The sequence below is a fragment of the Callospermophilus lateralis genome, chromosome 5 (assembly GCF_048772815.1).
Source record: "Callospermophilus lateralis isolate mCalLat2 chromosome 5, mCalLat2.hap1, whole genome shotgun sequence".
NCBI lineage: Eukaryota > Metazoa > Chordata > Mammalia > Rodentia > Sciuridae > Callospermophilus > Callospermophilus lateralis.
Window position 1 is genome coordinate 132,856,980 of NC_135309.1, and position 14,430 is coordinate 132,871,409.

At 33.4% G+C, this 14,430-nt stretch overlaps 1 protein-coding gene across 4 annotated transcripts in view; it reads right to left on the minus strand.

Annotated features, from left to right (window-relative positions):
- Positions 1 to 1,173: 1,173 nt before the first annotated feature.
- The window catches only part of Cdh18 (cadherin 18), a 302,844-nt gene continuing 289,587 nt past the window's right edge, over positions 1,174 to 14,430 (minus strand). For 2 of the 4 annotated variants that reach the window (XM_076856171.2, XM_076856174.2), the window contains 2 exons: positions 9,916 to 10,167; positions 1,174 to 1,664 (listed from right to left, as the gene is read on the minus strand). In XM_076856171.2, coding sequence (XP_076712286.1) covers positions 1,174 to 1,664; positions 9,916 to 10,167 — 743 coding nt within the window. Of the gene's footprint in view, positions 1,665 to 9,915; positions 10,168 to 14,430 lie in introns of those variants that run through there. The other 2 variants (XM_076856173.2, XM_076856172.2) reach the window with 2 other exon arrangements.

The following is a 14,430-nucleotide window of genomic DNA, read 5'->3' on the forward strand; positions in this document are numbered from 1 at the left end:
AGAGACATTCAGGCATGTGTCCAAGGATAATAAGTGTGAAACTCCTACTTTTTGTGCCCAGTCCTACATATTCCTCTGTAGACATCAAACATGTAAGGACTGATAAGTTGTGAGACTGAGAAAGTCTGAACCCGTGTAAAGAATAAGTCAACCATGAGTCTATGTTTATGCTACTTGAAGGATAGTCCTTTTAGACTATGATAACATGTGAGGTACATATTTTTGATGACTGTCTACGATGAAAATAGAAAATGAATTAAGACTGAACCAAAAATTTGGGCCGATTTCAGTTTTCTAAAATAAAGGGGAAAAAATAAAAAGTTCCTCAACATTTTGTAAAGGATAAGGTTTGTATCTATTTATAAAATAAATCTTTCCCTGATGTATCATATTTTCAGAGTATACCTTCAACAATTCATTCTATTTATTAAAAAAAAAAAGGGGGGGGGATCTCCTGTTAAAATAAAGGAGGGCAGACGAGACAGAGACTATTGTCTCCTACTCAGTACGGTGCATGTCCAGTACACCGAAGTTGCATACTTTATAGTGCAGGCAGCAAATCCCCATGCTCCATCAATTTTGTATGGAGAAAAGAAGTGGGGAGGGCAGAGGGAAAGGGTACAAGTCCATGACAGAATGGTCTGGTAGAGGGGGAACACCGTATGAAATTTAAACACAAGACAAGGCTAATGGGATCTGTCACAACAGTGTGTGGCTCTCGAGACTCCACTCAAAAAAGTGGAAAAAGAGGTCACGATTACCTTCATGAGTTTCCTTTTGCAGTGCACCACCCCTAAAAGTCATAGTTGTCAGTGATTTTGAGCCCCTTTGTTTAGTTTTGCTTTAGGAAAAAAGAAATCACAAAATATTGAAACAAATATTCGTGTTTGGCTTTTTTCAGGTATTCTTAATTAAACAGTACCACAGACTTTATTGAGCAATTGAAAATATACACAAGGACAGCAGATTTTTCTCTGCATTTTTCTTTTATATTTTGCTTTCTTCCAATTAAATAACCCAGTTTGGATTGTAGAAAGGGCACTTGTTTCTACAGGAGCTGTGTACAGCTTGCTCAGTTCAAGTACTGTTTCCATGGTTATGCTTTGTCATTGCTGAGGTTATGTCTCCACTTGCTGAGGAAGCAGATTCCACAAGGTTTTAAGAATTGTCCCCCTAAGTTGTTCTTTCAGAATCTATTTCTCCATAGAGTTCAGCTAACTTTTTAAACTCAGGCCCCCAGTCTCCAAGGTACTGATAATCCTGGTCTGATTGTGTCGTTGCTGAATCCAGTGAGCTGATAGATCCAGCTTCTGATCTCTGACCCTCATAGGCATAAGTCTGAAGAGAATCATATGGAGGAACACTGGGATCTAGGTCTGCTTCTGCCAGTCTTTGCTTTATGAACTCCTGAACATCTATACTTTCCAGGGTGGACAGTGTCTGGTGCCTGGGAGTGAGCTTCACTTCAGGTCGGATGTCCCTCCGGTACTTGAGCTCCTCAGCTGCAGAAGGGTTCCTCAATGCGGTGATGTCGAAGGCCTCAGTGTCTTCCTCCCCACCTCCCTCATCATCATAGGTGACCACATTCTCTCGCACATCCTCTTCTGAAATGATCAATGGCTCTTTTTTGCTGCGCCTCAAGGTGATAAAAAGTACTACAATTGCTGAAGAAGAATGGAAAAAGGATAAACAAGTTAGGGAAAAGGAAAATTCGTGGAGATCTGACATCAGCAATTTACTATCCCTGTCATCACACTCTAGCACTGGGCTGGCACTGCATCACAGCATTCACCTGTGCATCCTGAATAACACCTCAAGGTATTTTAATGCCCTAAGAATGTAACAAAATGATCATCCCCACGGAACGTTGTGAATTGCAGATCTTATTTCATTAGGCTTAGGAACTCGGGTTTCTTGAATCAGACTACTGAAAAACTATTCCGTGTCTAATGTGACAGAAACAAATGGTGAAAAAATAATTGAATTTTGAATGAAAAAAATAACATAATGTGTTTGTCTATCAATAGATACTTAATCATTTTAGGTGAAGACACCAAAGACAGGATGTATTAAGTTCCTTTAAAATTCAAAGAAGGGGCCTCTACTTTTACCCTTTGATATTTGATGTCTTGCTAAAGAGTAAAAATAATATTGCATAAGGCTGATCTCCCTTGTTCAGTACCTTTTATTGTATCAGACAATAAAAATGCATTTACCCTATCAAGTTGCAAAAGAATGTTACTTTATTTGGACACCACATAAATTTTATTTTCATATATTTTATATGTTTATATTGTATCTTTTTTAGTTTGTGAATGTTCTTCACATACCTTATTTATTTAATCCTCAACTTTGGCTTTACTCAATTAAAGAATGAAGAAGCTGGATGCAGAAAAGTGTATTAAGATGGAAAGAATTGTTCTCATAGAGGGTAGGTGAAAGGGCTAACACTCTGTGGCTTCTCACACCAGAAGCAATGATATTTCTAGAACAGTGTTCTACTTTTTTTTTTCCAAACATATAGAATAAGGAGCTAAGTGAACTGTTGGACAGTGGGTTTAGGATAGTTCTCAACAAATATGGTGGGTTAAAATTACCAGTGATGTTGCAATCACCAGATAAAGTAATAGAAATGAACCTTGGGCACTTTGCTTTGGCCAATTCTCAGCATTTTAAATCTTTCTGTTTGAGATATTAAATTCACACCAAATAGAAAGGATTATCCCACTTGAACTTTGGATACACTGTCTTCAGGCACAATAGAGTACACAGTTCTTTACATTGTACTAATTAAGGAAGTGCATTCAAGTGCCATTTTTTAGATTATTAGATTCATCAAATGAAAATTTAAAAGCAGGATATTCAATTATGTGTAAATGTGAGATGATAACATACACAATACACACTATTATATATTATTATATGTTAATTAAGTAAACCCCATATAGTATTTGGGATTTATACATACCAAAATATTGCAGAAAGCACATATATGCCATATATGTCCAAAATATTATATTATTGCACTCTACATTTTTTACAGGGTGAGAGCATATACACATACTTTTATCTGCTGTGTGTGTGTGTGTGTGTGTGTGTGTGTGTGTCTATAAACACATACTTTTATCTGAAATTCACATTAACTGGATTCATTACATTTTATCTGCCAACTCCAATTATATTTAAACTTTAAAAATGTTTATTCCTTTTATTTGGGGAAAAATTACTTTTACTCAATGAAATAAATATGCATTTAATACCTCTGTGTACTTTTTTCTTTAAATCCACCTCTCAGTTTTCTAAGTCAAAGCCCTAAACACATCATCAAGTAACTAACTTCATTTTATTCAGAGGTGAAGATTTAACACTTCACTGAAAATTTCTGCTCATATTTATGAATAAATGAGGAGGCTGTTTGAGATTGGATGTCTTATTTCTACAGACTACTTAATTCATTATAGTGAAAATTCTTACTTTCATTAATAAATCTAGTTATTTTATTTTATGGTGAAATGGTTAGCTATCGATTTCAAGGAAATTTATGTGCATGCATAATAGGAAAGATATAATCAATCCTATTATGGAATTATGGAGATTATTTCCATCCTTCACCAAACTTAGTGCAATGCTTCAATTCTTGTGTATGTATCATACTTGGTAAGTGAAATGTGGGGGTAATGCTATGTTTTTTATTATGATGGTTTATATTTGCTTATTCCCCAAAAGTTTTGAAAAAAATTTTTCTTATCTTCTCATTCAACATATAGATGCTAGATGCTTGAACATTTTTATATTTACAGTGCTCTCTTTTCTAGGTAGTTATTGCTAGTAAACAGAGATTCATAGAATTGCTACATTCCAGTTTAATATAATATCAAAACATAAATAATAACATAAACTGTCACACTCTTAAGAGAAATAGTATGTTTATTATCGTCATATTAGGACCTCAGGGTGTACATGGACATATGGTTTCTCTAGTCAAATCTACCCACTGAAGCAAGCTGAAACCCAGTTCACATGTGTGCTCCTGATGCACTCTCCCACTTGTTTTTAGCAGATATTTGTGGCAGTTGGCACAATGTAAATACTCTACAGACAATTCTTATGTAGATGGGCAAAAGAATAATCTTTGTGAAGGCTTTAATGTGGTATTAATGAACCTTCATGAATAGTAGTAGCCTTAGTGGGAAATTATTTTAGATATTTTTAAAAAATCAGCTCATGGCTATTAAGAACATTAGAATTCTAATTTACTTATGAATAGTTTGAACTAAATTATGTTTCAAAAAAATAATAATACCAAAGTAGATTTTAAGATGATAAGTGCAGAAAATAATTACATAGGGAGATTTGACAATCATATTCTTATTTTAAAAATATGGAACTCAAATCAAAATATTAAAATGACCCCTCCCCAATTTAATCTCTCCAATCATGCATTTTATACAAATTACCACTCATACTAGATATAGGAGCCAAAAACATAAACTGGATAAAAGTTAACTTCTTCAACAAATAGTGCTGGGAAAACTGAAAATTCTTATGTAGCAGAATGAAATTGATCCCATATTCATCACCCTGTAAAAAACACAACACAAAGTGAATAAAAGACCTAAATATTAGACCAGAGATCCTGCACCTATTAGAAGGAAAAGTAGGCCCAACACTTCAACTTGATGGGCTGGGAACTGACTTCCTAAAGTGCAAGAAGAAAAATCAAAAGTCAATAAATGGGATGGTATCAAACTCACAAGCATATTCACAGCAAAGGAAACAATCAAGAACATGAAGAGAGAGTCTACAGAATGGGAGAAAATCTTTGCCACCTGCTCCTCAGAAGAACTAAAAAACTTAACACCAAATAAACAAACAACCCAATCAATAAATGGGAAAAGGAACTAAACACACACTTCTCAAAAGAAGAAATACAAACTATAAACAAATACATTATAAAAATATTTAATTCAATATCTCTAGCAATTAGAGAAATAAAAAATAAAACTACACTGAGATTTCCCCTCACTCTAGTCAGAGTGGCAAGAATCAACAATAAATATTGTGAAGGATGTGGGGAAAACGTTACACTCACACATTGCAGGTGGGACTACAAATCCATGTAACTACTGTGGAAAGCATTACGGAGATTCTTCAAAACCTAGGAAAAGAACCACCATTTTACCCACTTAGGCCACTTCTCTTATCTAAAGGAGTTAAAATCAGCATATTACAGTGATGCAGCCACATCAATGTTTACAGCAGCACAATTTGCAATAGCCAACCCATGGAACCAACCTAGGTGCCCTTCAATAGATGAATGGATAAAGAAAATGTGATGTATACACACAATGGAATGCTACTCAGCCATATAGAATGACCTTATGACATTTGCCATTACATGGATGGACTTGGAGACTGTCATACTAAGTGAAATAAACCAATCTCCAAACACCAAAGGTCAGACATACCACTGATATGTAGATGTTAACACACAGCAAGGTTGCAGAGATGGGGAAAAAAGATGTTCAGTTGATTAGACAAAGGAGGATGTAAAAGGAAGGGAGGGGATATAGGAATAGGAAAGACAGTAGAACTAATCTGACATAACCTTTCTTTTGTATATATATATGAATACAACACGTACATCTGCAAGACTGGGATCCTAATTAGAATAAGATATACTCCATGTTTGTATGAATATGTCAAAACATACTCTACTGTCATTTATAACTAAAAGAAGAAATAAAAACTGTGGGGCTGGGGATGTGGTTCAAGTGGTAAGGCGCTTGCCAGGCATGTGTGGGGCACTGGGCTCGATCCTCAGTACCACATAAAAATAAAATAAAGATGTTGTGTCCATCGAAAACTAAAAAATAAATATTAAAAATTCTCTCTCTCTCTCTCTCTCTCTCTCTCTCTCTCTCTCTCAAAAAATAAAATAAAATAAAATAAAACTGTGGGCTCCAGTTTCTGCTATTCAACAACAAGCTCCAAATACATCATGAAGTCCCACTCCACATTCTCTGCCATTCTTCTGATTAAAAGGGTCTATAAAAAGTGCTCTCAACAGTAAATAACGGTTCTCACAAAATGTACATGTATGGTTTAAAGTTAGGTTTTTGGTTTTCAAGCACCATTTTCAGATAAGCAATAGATTTTTGCATAAAATTTGATCATATTTAAATTGCAAAATCACATGTGACCTATAATAAAAAATAAGCATAGAAATATTTAACAGCTGAGTTTACGTGATTCTTTTATCAGAAACCTCATATTCACAGGTTCAGTATTACAAACAAGCAGATCTGAAATGGGTCACCCCAAGTCAGGTAATTATAAGTACAACCAGTGACAAATTTATGAACTGAAACTGATAATTAAAATATGCTTTTAATATTAAAATATTAAATTTCATAATTGGTCTAGCCATAGGGTGGGATGTTATTTTAGAATTTCAGGTTGTAATGTCTTGCTACTTTTGGTATTGTATATATTTTCCATGAAGTCTAATACATTACATCCTAATTACATTCTGTGTCTGTTGTCCAGATATTTTCTGAAAACAATAAAACCTTACAATGCCATTAGCAATAAAAATTACTTTGTCATTAAAATTGATTAAACCTTAACTTAAGAATTATAAAACGTTTAGATAAAAGCATAAAACATATTTGAGTATTGATAAAATATCAAAAATATCAAACATACCAAATAGAAAATTTGTTTTTGTTATTCTTGACAGAGAATATAAAATGTAAAAATTTTCTAATAATTATCCTTACAAGCTAAAATATATTTTTATAAATGTTAATTAAATGAAGTATTATTCTTATGAATTATTAAAATGTTAATTAGAATAACACAACTTAAAACTATATATTGAATTTTTTCAATACATTTAATTATTTATCATATTTAATGGTAATAGTTGTATGATGATAAATGAAAACAAAATTGAAGATCACAAATGACCTATCATTCAAAATTAAAAATTTTTACCAGTGTGTCTCCCCATCATGTATAACCACAAAAATTGGAAGTTATACTCCATGTATGTATTATATGTAAAAATATATTCTACTGTCATGGATAACTAAAAAGAACAAAGAAAAATATTTTTAAAAATAATTTATATTAAAATCATAAACTTTTATTCTCTGTGACTTCAGTTAAGAACTCTAAGGGGATCCAGTGTTCTGTTGCTGCTGTATGACTTTATTTTCTGTTTTGGATGTGTTTTTTTTTTTTTTTTTTTTGTGTGTGTGTGTGTGTATGTGTGTGTGTTTTAATTTTATGGAGAAAAACAAAATACATAAGGAAAATAGCAGTTATGACTAATAAATAAATTTTTAAAGCCTGATTTCCCTCTTTTCCTTATGTACCATGCATTTACTATATGTTATGATTTGAATATGTGTTGTCCCCAAAGGCATGGGAGACAGTGAGGTACCAACCAGAGGTGAAATGATTAGTTTATGAGAGTTGTCAGTTAAGCAGTGGATTAATCCATTTCATCTTTTAATAACTTGAAAGTATTACTGGACTCAGTGATAATTATAAGCAGGTAGGGTATGGCCTGAAGAAAAAGGTCAGTGGTATCACTGATTCCTTGTTCTCTCTCTGCTTTCCCAGTGGCTTAAACTGAACCACTTTTGTTGGCCATAGTCTTCCACCATTATGCTTTTCTCCACCTTAGACACAGAGCAATGGATTTGGCTGACTAAGCACTACATCTTTGAAACTAGGATCCAAAATATACTTTTCATCCTTTAAGTGGTTCTTATCAGACACTGTTTCATAGAAAGGGAAGCTGACTTAACACTGTAAAAGATCCTACTGCAGTGAAACAACTCTTGTTATGGTGTTGCACAAATTATCCATGCTTCTGGTTGCTAAGTGCAAAGAATAATTTTTAGGTACAAATTGTTGAACTTGTGAGCAGTTTTTGAGATTGAATAGATTCAGTGTGTAACACAGTGCTCTATTCCCATCAACACTCTTTCCCACGTACATTTGTGTCACTGTACTTGACTAAATTTCTGTCTTTCTTATTTCTTTGCTGTCCTCTCTTATCTCATCCCTTCAGACATGGCAATCACTTTGAAGTTTCACACAGCTCAGTTCTATTCTTTACTCTCCGTATTTTTTTTAAAATTTTTGCTATGTAATTTAAGCAAAATGGATTAATCCACTGCATAACTAAGGGAGAATCAGGGTGTACACTCAGCAAGAGATGAATAGACAAATAGCCCTGTTTGATACTGTTCCAATTTACTCAGACATCTAAGTTATCATATTTTAAACCGTACATGTACGTTTTGTTCCAACTAAGTTCATCTAAGTTCATCTAAGACATCTAAGTTCACTTTTCTTCAACTTAACTCAAAATGTGCTGATCCAATTCATGCCATGTCAGAGGAAGACTACTCCCCTGTTATTCTCTTAGCACCATGAGATTTTTTCTTCAATTCAGTCACTGTGATCTTTTCTACTTGCCAAGTTTACAATGAGACTCTCCTGTTTTAATCCAGTCTACACACCTGCAGCAAATCCCCATTTTTTTCAGATACACAACAGCATTACATTTTCTCACACATGCTCCTTCTGTTCCTTCTCCTCTTACTCTCATGTTCCAACTTACTCTCTTCACCATCTATGCAAGCAGGTTATCTTCCTCCCAGGAACAAAACCTGGAATATTCTTTGTGGGAATACCCTAGTCTCACCAAAACATACAGTGCTTTTTTTTTCACATGTGCACGCTACCAAGAAAGGTCACAAATATGTCTCTAATGGAAAGGAGGAAGTGGGGACACACTGGAAGACAAACACATATGCACTCTAAACTATGTAGAAAAAACGGCTCATGTCTACCTTTATTGTTACAAAATCTGGGTGTACTATCTTACTTTCTTTTTTTTTTTCTTTCTCTCTTTCTCTCTTTACATTGTGTCTGTCTTAAATAAGATCTAAAAGTTTGAGATAATATCAGTTTAAAATATAGATGTGATGAGGTTTAGAATACACATCTAATATCCATTAGAATATAACAAGAGCTAATATAAAACTGGATTTTTTAATAAAATAAAATGCAATGCAAATCTCAGATTCGAGAAAATCTTATGGTATTTAATATAATATAATTGAATTTAATAAAATATATGATATTTCAGGTTACAGTGACTTAGAATGAATATGTTAAACTCAGCTAACATTGATGATTAACTGATATTTGGGAATTACAGAAGTTTCTATAAGACTTTTATATTCTTATTTGGTTATCAGATTTACTTTATTGTATATGTCTGTGATGCAAACATGATATTTGAATATATTACTATCCACTGACATGATAACTATTATCAAGCAAATTAACATATTCTTTAACTCACATTTACCCCCTTTTCATGTGTGTGTGCTAAAACAACTTAAAATCTACTTTTTTGACATTTTTTATCGATATAAAACCATGTTATTATTAACTCTAGTCCTCATTTTGTATATTAAATTTATGTGCTTATTTATACTATGGCTATAAGACCCAAGTGGGCTGACCTTGGCTGAGCTAAGCAGGGTGGGTCCTAGACATATTAAAATGATGTCTTTCCGTTCCCAGAAATTAATTGAAAAGTTCTTTCCAAATGGGATTTAGAATATCTTACTATTAATTTTTCTAAAATACATACTTTCAAAACTTTTTCTCTTAGATTTCATATGTTGCTAATATTCCAACTCTTTCCCAAGTTTTGAATCAAATTAGTTCCAGATTACAGATTTGTAAAATTTAATTTAATAGAATATGTGCAGCCATATTTTATTACCCCCATTATGCCTTTGTAATCCTAATATTTCAAGAATACGATTTACTCCCATTCAGAACTGCCATTGTATCACCTTAGGCTGTAGAATGACTTACCCAGGAGAATGACAACACAGAGAAGGATAGCGATTAGGGCTCCTGTACTCAAACCAGCCGAGGACAGGAAGGCTTCTGCATGACAGGTCCGCACGCGCCCATCTCTCTCGCATGCACAAACCCTGATGGTGAGGGTGCTGCTGCTGCTGAGAGAGGGGATTCCACCATCAGAGATCATAATGGGTAGATAATACACATCCTGAATAGTTCGACTAAATCTCCTCCGCCTTGTCAGAATGCTGGCTGTGTTATCTATGATAGACATAAGCAAAACAAAATATACTTAGTGAAGCTGCCATTAAAGATTCACATTTCCTTTAATGGATAAAACGGATATATGTGATTTTTTTTTTAACTTACAAAATGGCCAAGGGAACATGAAGGGAAATTTTTAAGGAATAGCTAAAATTGATAGTTCAATTGAGAAAATTATTTGAGTAGTTAATAGAGCCAAACTGAGGGAATGGTGAAGTCATGGGAGGACAACAGAGGGAAGAGACAAAGCCATTTTGAATATGGACTTACTTAGCAGCTAAAATACTTAAGGCATAGAAATGGCCTGAAGCAAATGGATCCTAGTCTTTGTTGTGAACTAGGAGGATCACCCCAAACCTAGACTCTTACATCAAATGACAGCAACAGATATCTGTACTTCAGCAAACTATTCAGGAGATTTCAATACATTAAAAATGTTTAAGAACCACTGATACAGATGATATTTCTATGAAAACACCACATTGATTGATAAACTTAAAAACTTAACTATAATATGATGCACTTTTGTCAGAGTGAATACACCACATGGAAGTTAAAGGTGACCAAATAGTTCTATTGTATGTGATTTTTAAATGTTATGTACTATAAGAAATGTGGGCATGATACATATTGATCAATCCATACAACATCATATGAAAGTGGTTGCTAAAATCTTTATTGTATTGGAGAAAATAATTTGTATTATAAATAAGTAGTTTAAAATAAATGGACAGAGTCATAGAGTATAATTTATATCAAACCACGCAGGACACACTTTGATACATTCTAGAATCCTGATCAAAATTGTAATGTCACATCTTGGTCAATTTGTCACCAATTAATATTGATGTACTGAAATATATATATCATATAATATTTTACCATTGTTATTTCTCTTCCCAGAATGTCTATGAGTGAAAAGATCCCATGGTACACACTTAGATATACTATTCAGATACCCTTCAGGGAAAGACTTATTGCTCTACCTATAAACTATCACCTGACCATAGGTCACAACTTTCAGTGACTTCCTCATGAAAGGTTAGAATATTCAGAACATTTACCACCAAATGCTGATATACTGAAAGATAAGTTTAGCTTAAGAGCTTTGTCATGGGGTCAGCCATTGAGAAGCATTAAAACTGCACAGAATCTTAGCCAGGCATTGTGGTACAAATGTGTAATTCCAGCAACGTGAGAGGCTAAAGCAGGAGGATTGAAACTTTGAGGTCAAACTCAGCAATTTAGAAAGGTTCTAAGCAACTTAGCAAGACCCTATTTCAAAATAAAAAGGGCAGGGAATGAAGCTCAGTGTTAAAGCATCTCTGGGTTCATGTTTGAGAATTACACAACTATTCTTAGGAGAGGGGCAAGACACTTGTTACTGGATTTGAGCGACATAAATAATGACATGTAGATTAACATGGTAACAGCCATTCTGCTAGATATGGAATATCTTATGGCTCCAGCCTAGGGGACAGTTTACATTATTAAAGTGGATAATTGTTGAAAATGCAGCCACAAATGTGATTTCAAACACAAGAAAACCAGAATATGCCTTTGGAAGTGCACTTTTAGCTCCTAAATAGAAAATAGAAAACCCTATGACGTGGAGACATTTTTTTTCCGTTTTTTTTTTTTTTTTTTTTTTTTTTTTTTGCAGTTGAGTGTTTAGCTTTTGAAAAGAAAAGAGGATTTAGGAAGCAAAGAACTTCCCACCTAGAAAGGCCTCAACAGATAATGAGCTCTTGACAAGGGATAGTCTATACTTCAATGGAACTGCAAAAAATGTGCTTGGCAGAAGCCTCAAGAACTTGAATAAGAAATCTTTGAACATGAGGAAGAACATGAAAGTGGTAAGAAACACACACACATAAATGCATGCATGTATAGGTTTATATTCATGTACACATATATATCATATGTACATTTACATATCAAATCCAACTGGAAGTCTATATCTTGTTTATACATGGATCATATTCATATGGAGTCCCATATCATGTGTGAGCAAATAAATCATGTCCATGTAAAGATTTATGACATGTCTGTGTATGTAGATCATATTTATTGATATATATCATGTGTATGTGTACATATCAAAATAGAAAAGTATGTCTTGGTGAAAATGAAACTTAGGCTACAAGGGCAATAAGAAATCTCTAAAATTTCAAATATACTTAAAAATATTATAGAAAGTCTTAAGAGATAGTCATGTTTAAAAAATCATTAACATAAGATTAATAAAGGGAAAACATTGAAGGATAGAACATGTGTGGATGGGAAGTGCTGTGTATTAATTTTCAATAATAAGCAATTGCTAATAATGTGCATCCAGACTTGGTTCTTAGTTTGAACCCTCAATGGCTTGGATGAAGAGAGAGTGTTTTAGAACACTTATTTGTGAAGCCAGTCCAGTTAATGTATTGAACTAGTATTCAAGGACATTTGGAATGACAAAACCGAATATCTTAATCTAAATAAGAATATACAAAAAAATATATATTTTAGGTGGCAAATTATGGAGAATTTCAGATGAGCAAAAAACTGGAGATCATATTTTAGTTTCATTTTTCTCTAACCCTTTGGCAACAATATGAACAATTTATAATTTAATTATTATTAGAACCCATGAAATAAACAAAGCTGTTGTGGTTTCCAGCAAAATTCCTTCCATATGATCGGTGCTTGATAAATAGTTATTTGAGCGACAATCAGCAGGAACTTCTCTTCTTTTACAGTTTCTTATTACATTGGCGTGTGTTAAGAAATTAAAACCAAAATGAGCTAAACATAACTTGCAGCACTTCAGCAGCAGGAGCTCAGTATGTTCTTTGCTATGTGCTTATTCTTTCTCTTGTTTTGCCTGACTTCCTCTCTGTCAATCCGAGAATGACCCTAAGCTCAATTTTCAGACTCTGGAATCTGCCTGTTCATTTGAGTTTGTAAACATCCTTGTGGCCTCACTTGTCTGTCTGCCAAACCACAAATGCATGATCCAATATGTCATTACGTTCTGATTTGCACCCTGGAATGTCATCCTGTTGACCATCTGCCACACTCCTTCTTGATAATCTTTAAATTCTGCATAAACACAACCATCCATTGTATAAAAATTCTTCCTTCAGATTCATAAATGATGCTGGAAAAAGGTTATGGCCATTTAATCGACCCCACTTAGTTCATAGAGAAACTTATGCTATGCTCTCAGAGGAGATTAGAAGTTAATCTATTGACATTTATTTGTATTCATATTTATTCTTTATCAGATGTCACACAGTAGCTTTTCTGAGTTTCTTTGTGATGCCTGTTCTTTACCTCACAATAAGAAAATATCTCTTGCTGCAGAGAAGCTCTCATCTATTGTCAGAATTTTTAAAACTCTTCAATCTTTCTTTGTCATTAATTACATCTCTGTTATATGTGAGCTCTCATATACAGACTGCATAACTGCAGTCTTTAAATGCATATAAAACAAATATAAACCTTGGAGACTATCAGCAAATCTCATAAATAGCACATACATTTGCATACATGTAAATTTTGAAGTGGAGGGGTATAATAAAGAAAAAAGATACAAAATCATTCATCAACATATTATAAAAATGCAATTTCAGAAGAAAAGGCAAGAATAATAGCACAATAAGAATATGAACTATAAGAGAAATCATCTACCTAATATTTATAACAGATATTTAATAAATAGAATTATTATTAGCAACTAATAACTAATGGATTAGCCAAAGTAGAAAAACTGTTAAAAGTCTCTAAAATGATAAACCCTGTAGAAAGTTGTGAGTGTAAGTCTTTTTTTACTGTATGAATAATTCACTTTTTTTACTGTATGAATAATTCACTTTTTCAGACTGTTTAAAGTTTCACCTTCCTTAATGCAGAGGAAGGGTCAAGTTACTATAGCACCGTATAATTCATACCAAAGAAAGAATTTAAGTAAAAGTATGGAACCTACATTTCCAAGAAAAGAAGGCAAAATAAAGTGGCATGGAACATGGAATAGTAAAATTAGCAGTAACTTTATTTTGTTCTTCTACTTTTATGTTTTTGGCTTGGTACATATGAATCAACTTTCCTTTATTTATATTTTTATCATTATAAGGGTATAAAATGTTTGATGCAGTATGACCCGACACAACTCAGAAAGAGGAAACAAAAGAATATTCTTTTATCTAAAGTTAAATGTCCACTAAAAAAATCTCTAGAGTTGAAATTCAGAGTTTTCTACTTTATGATTAAGAGTGT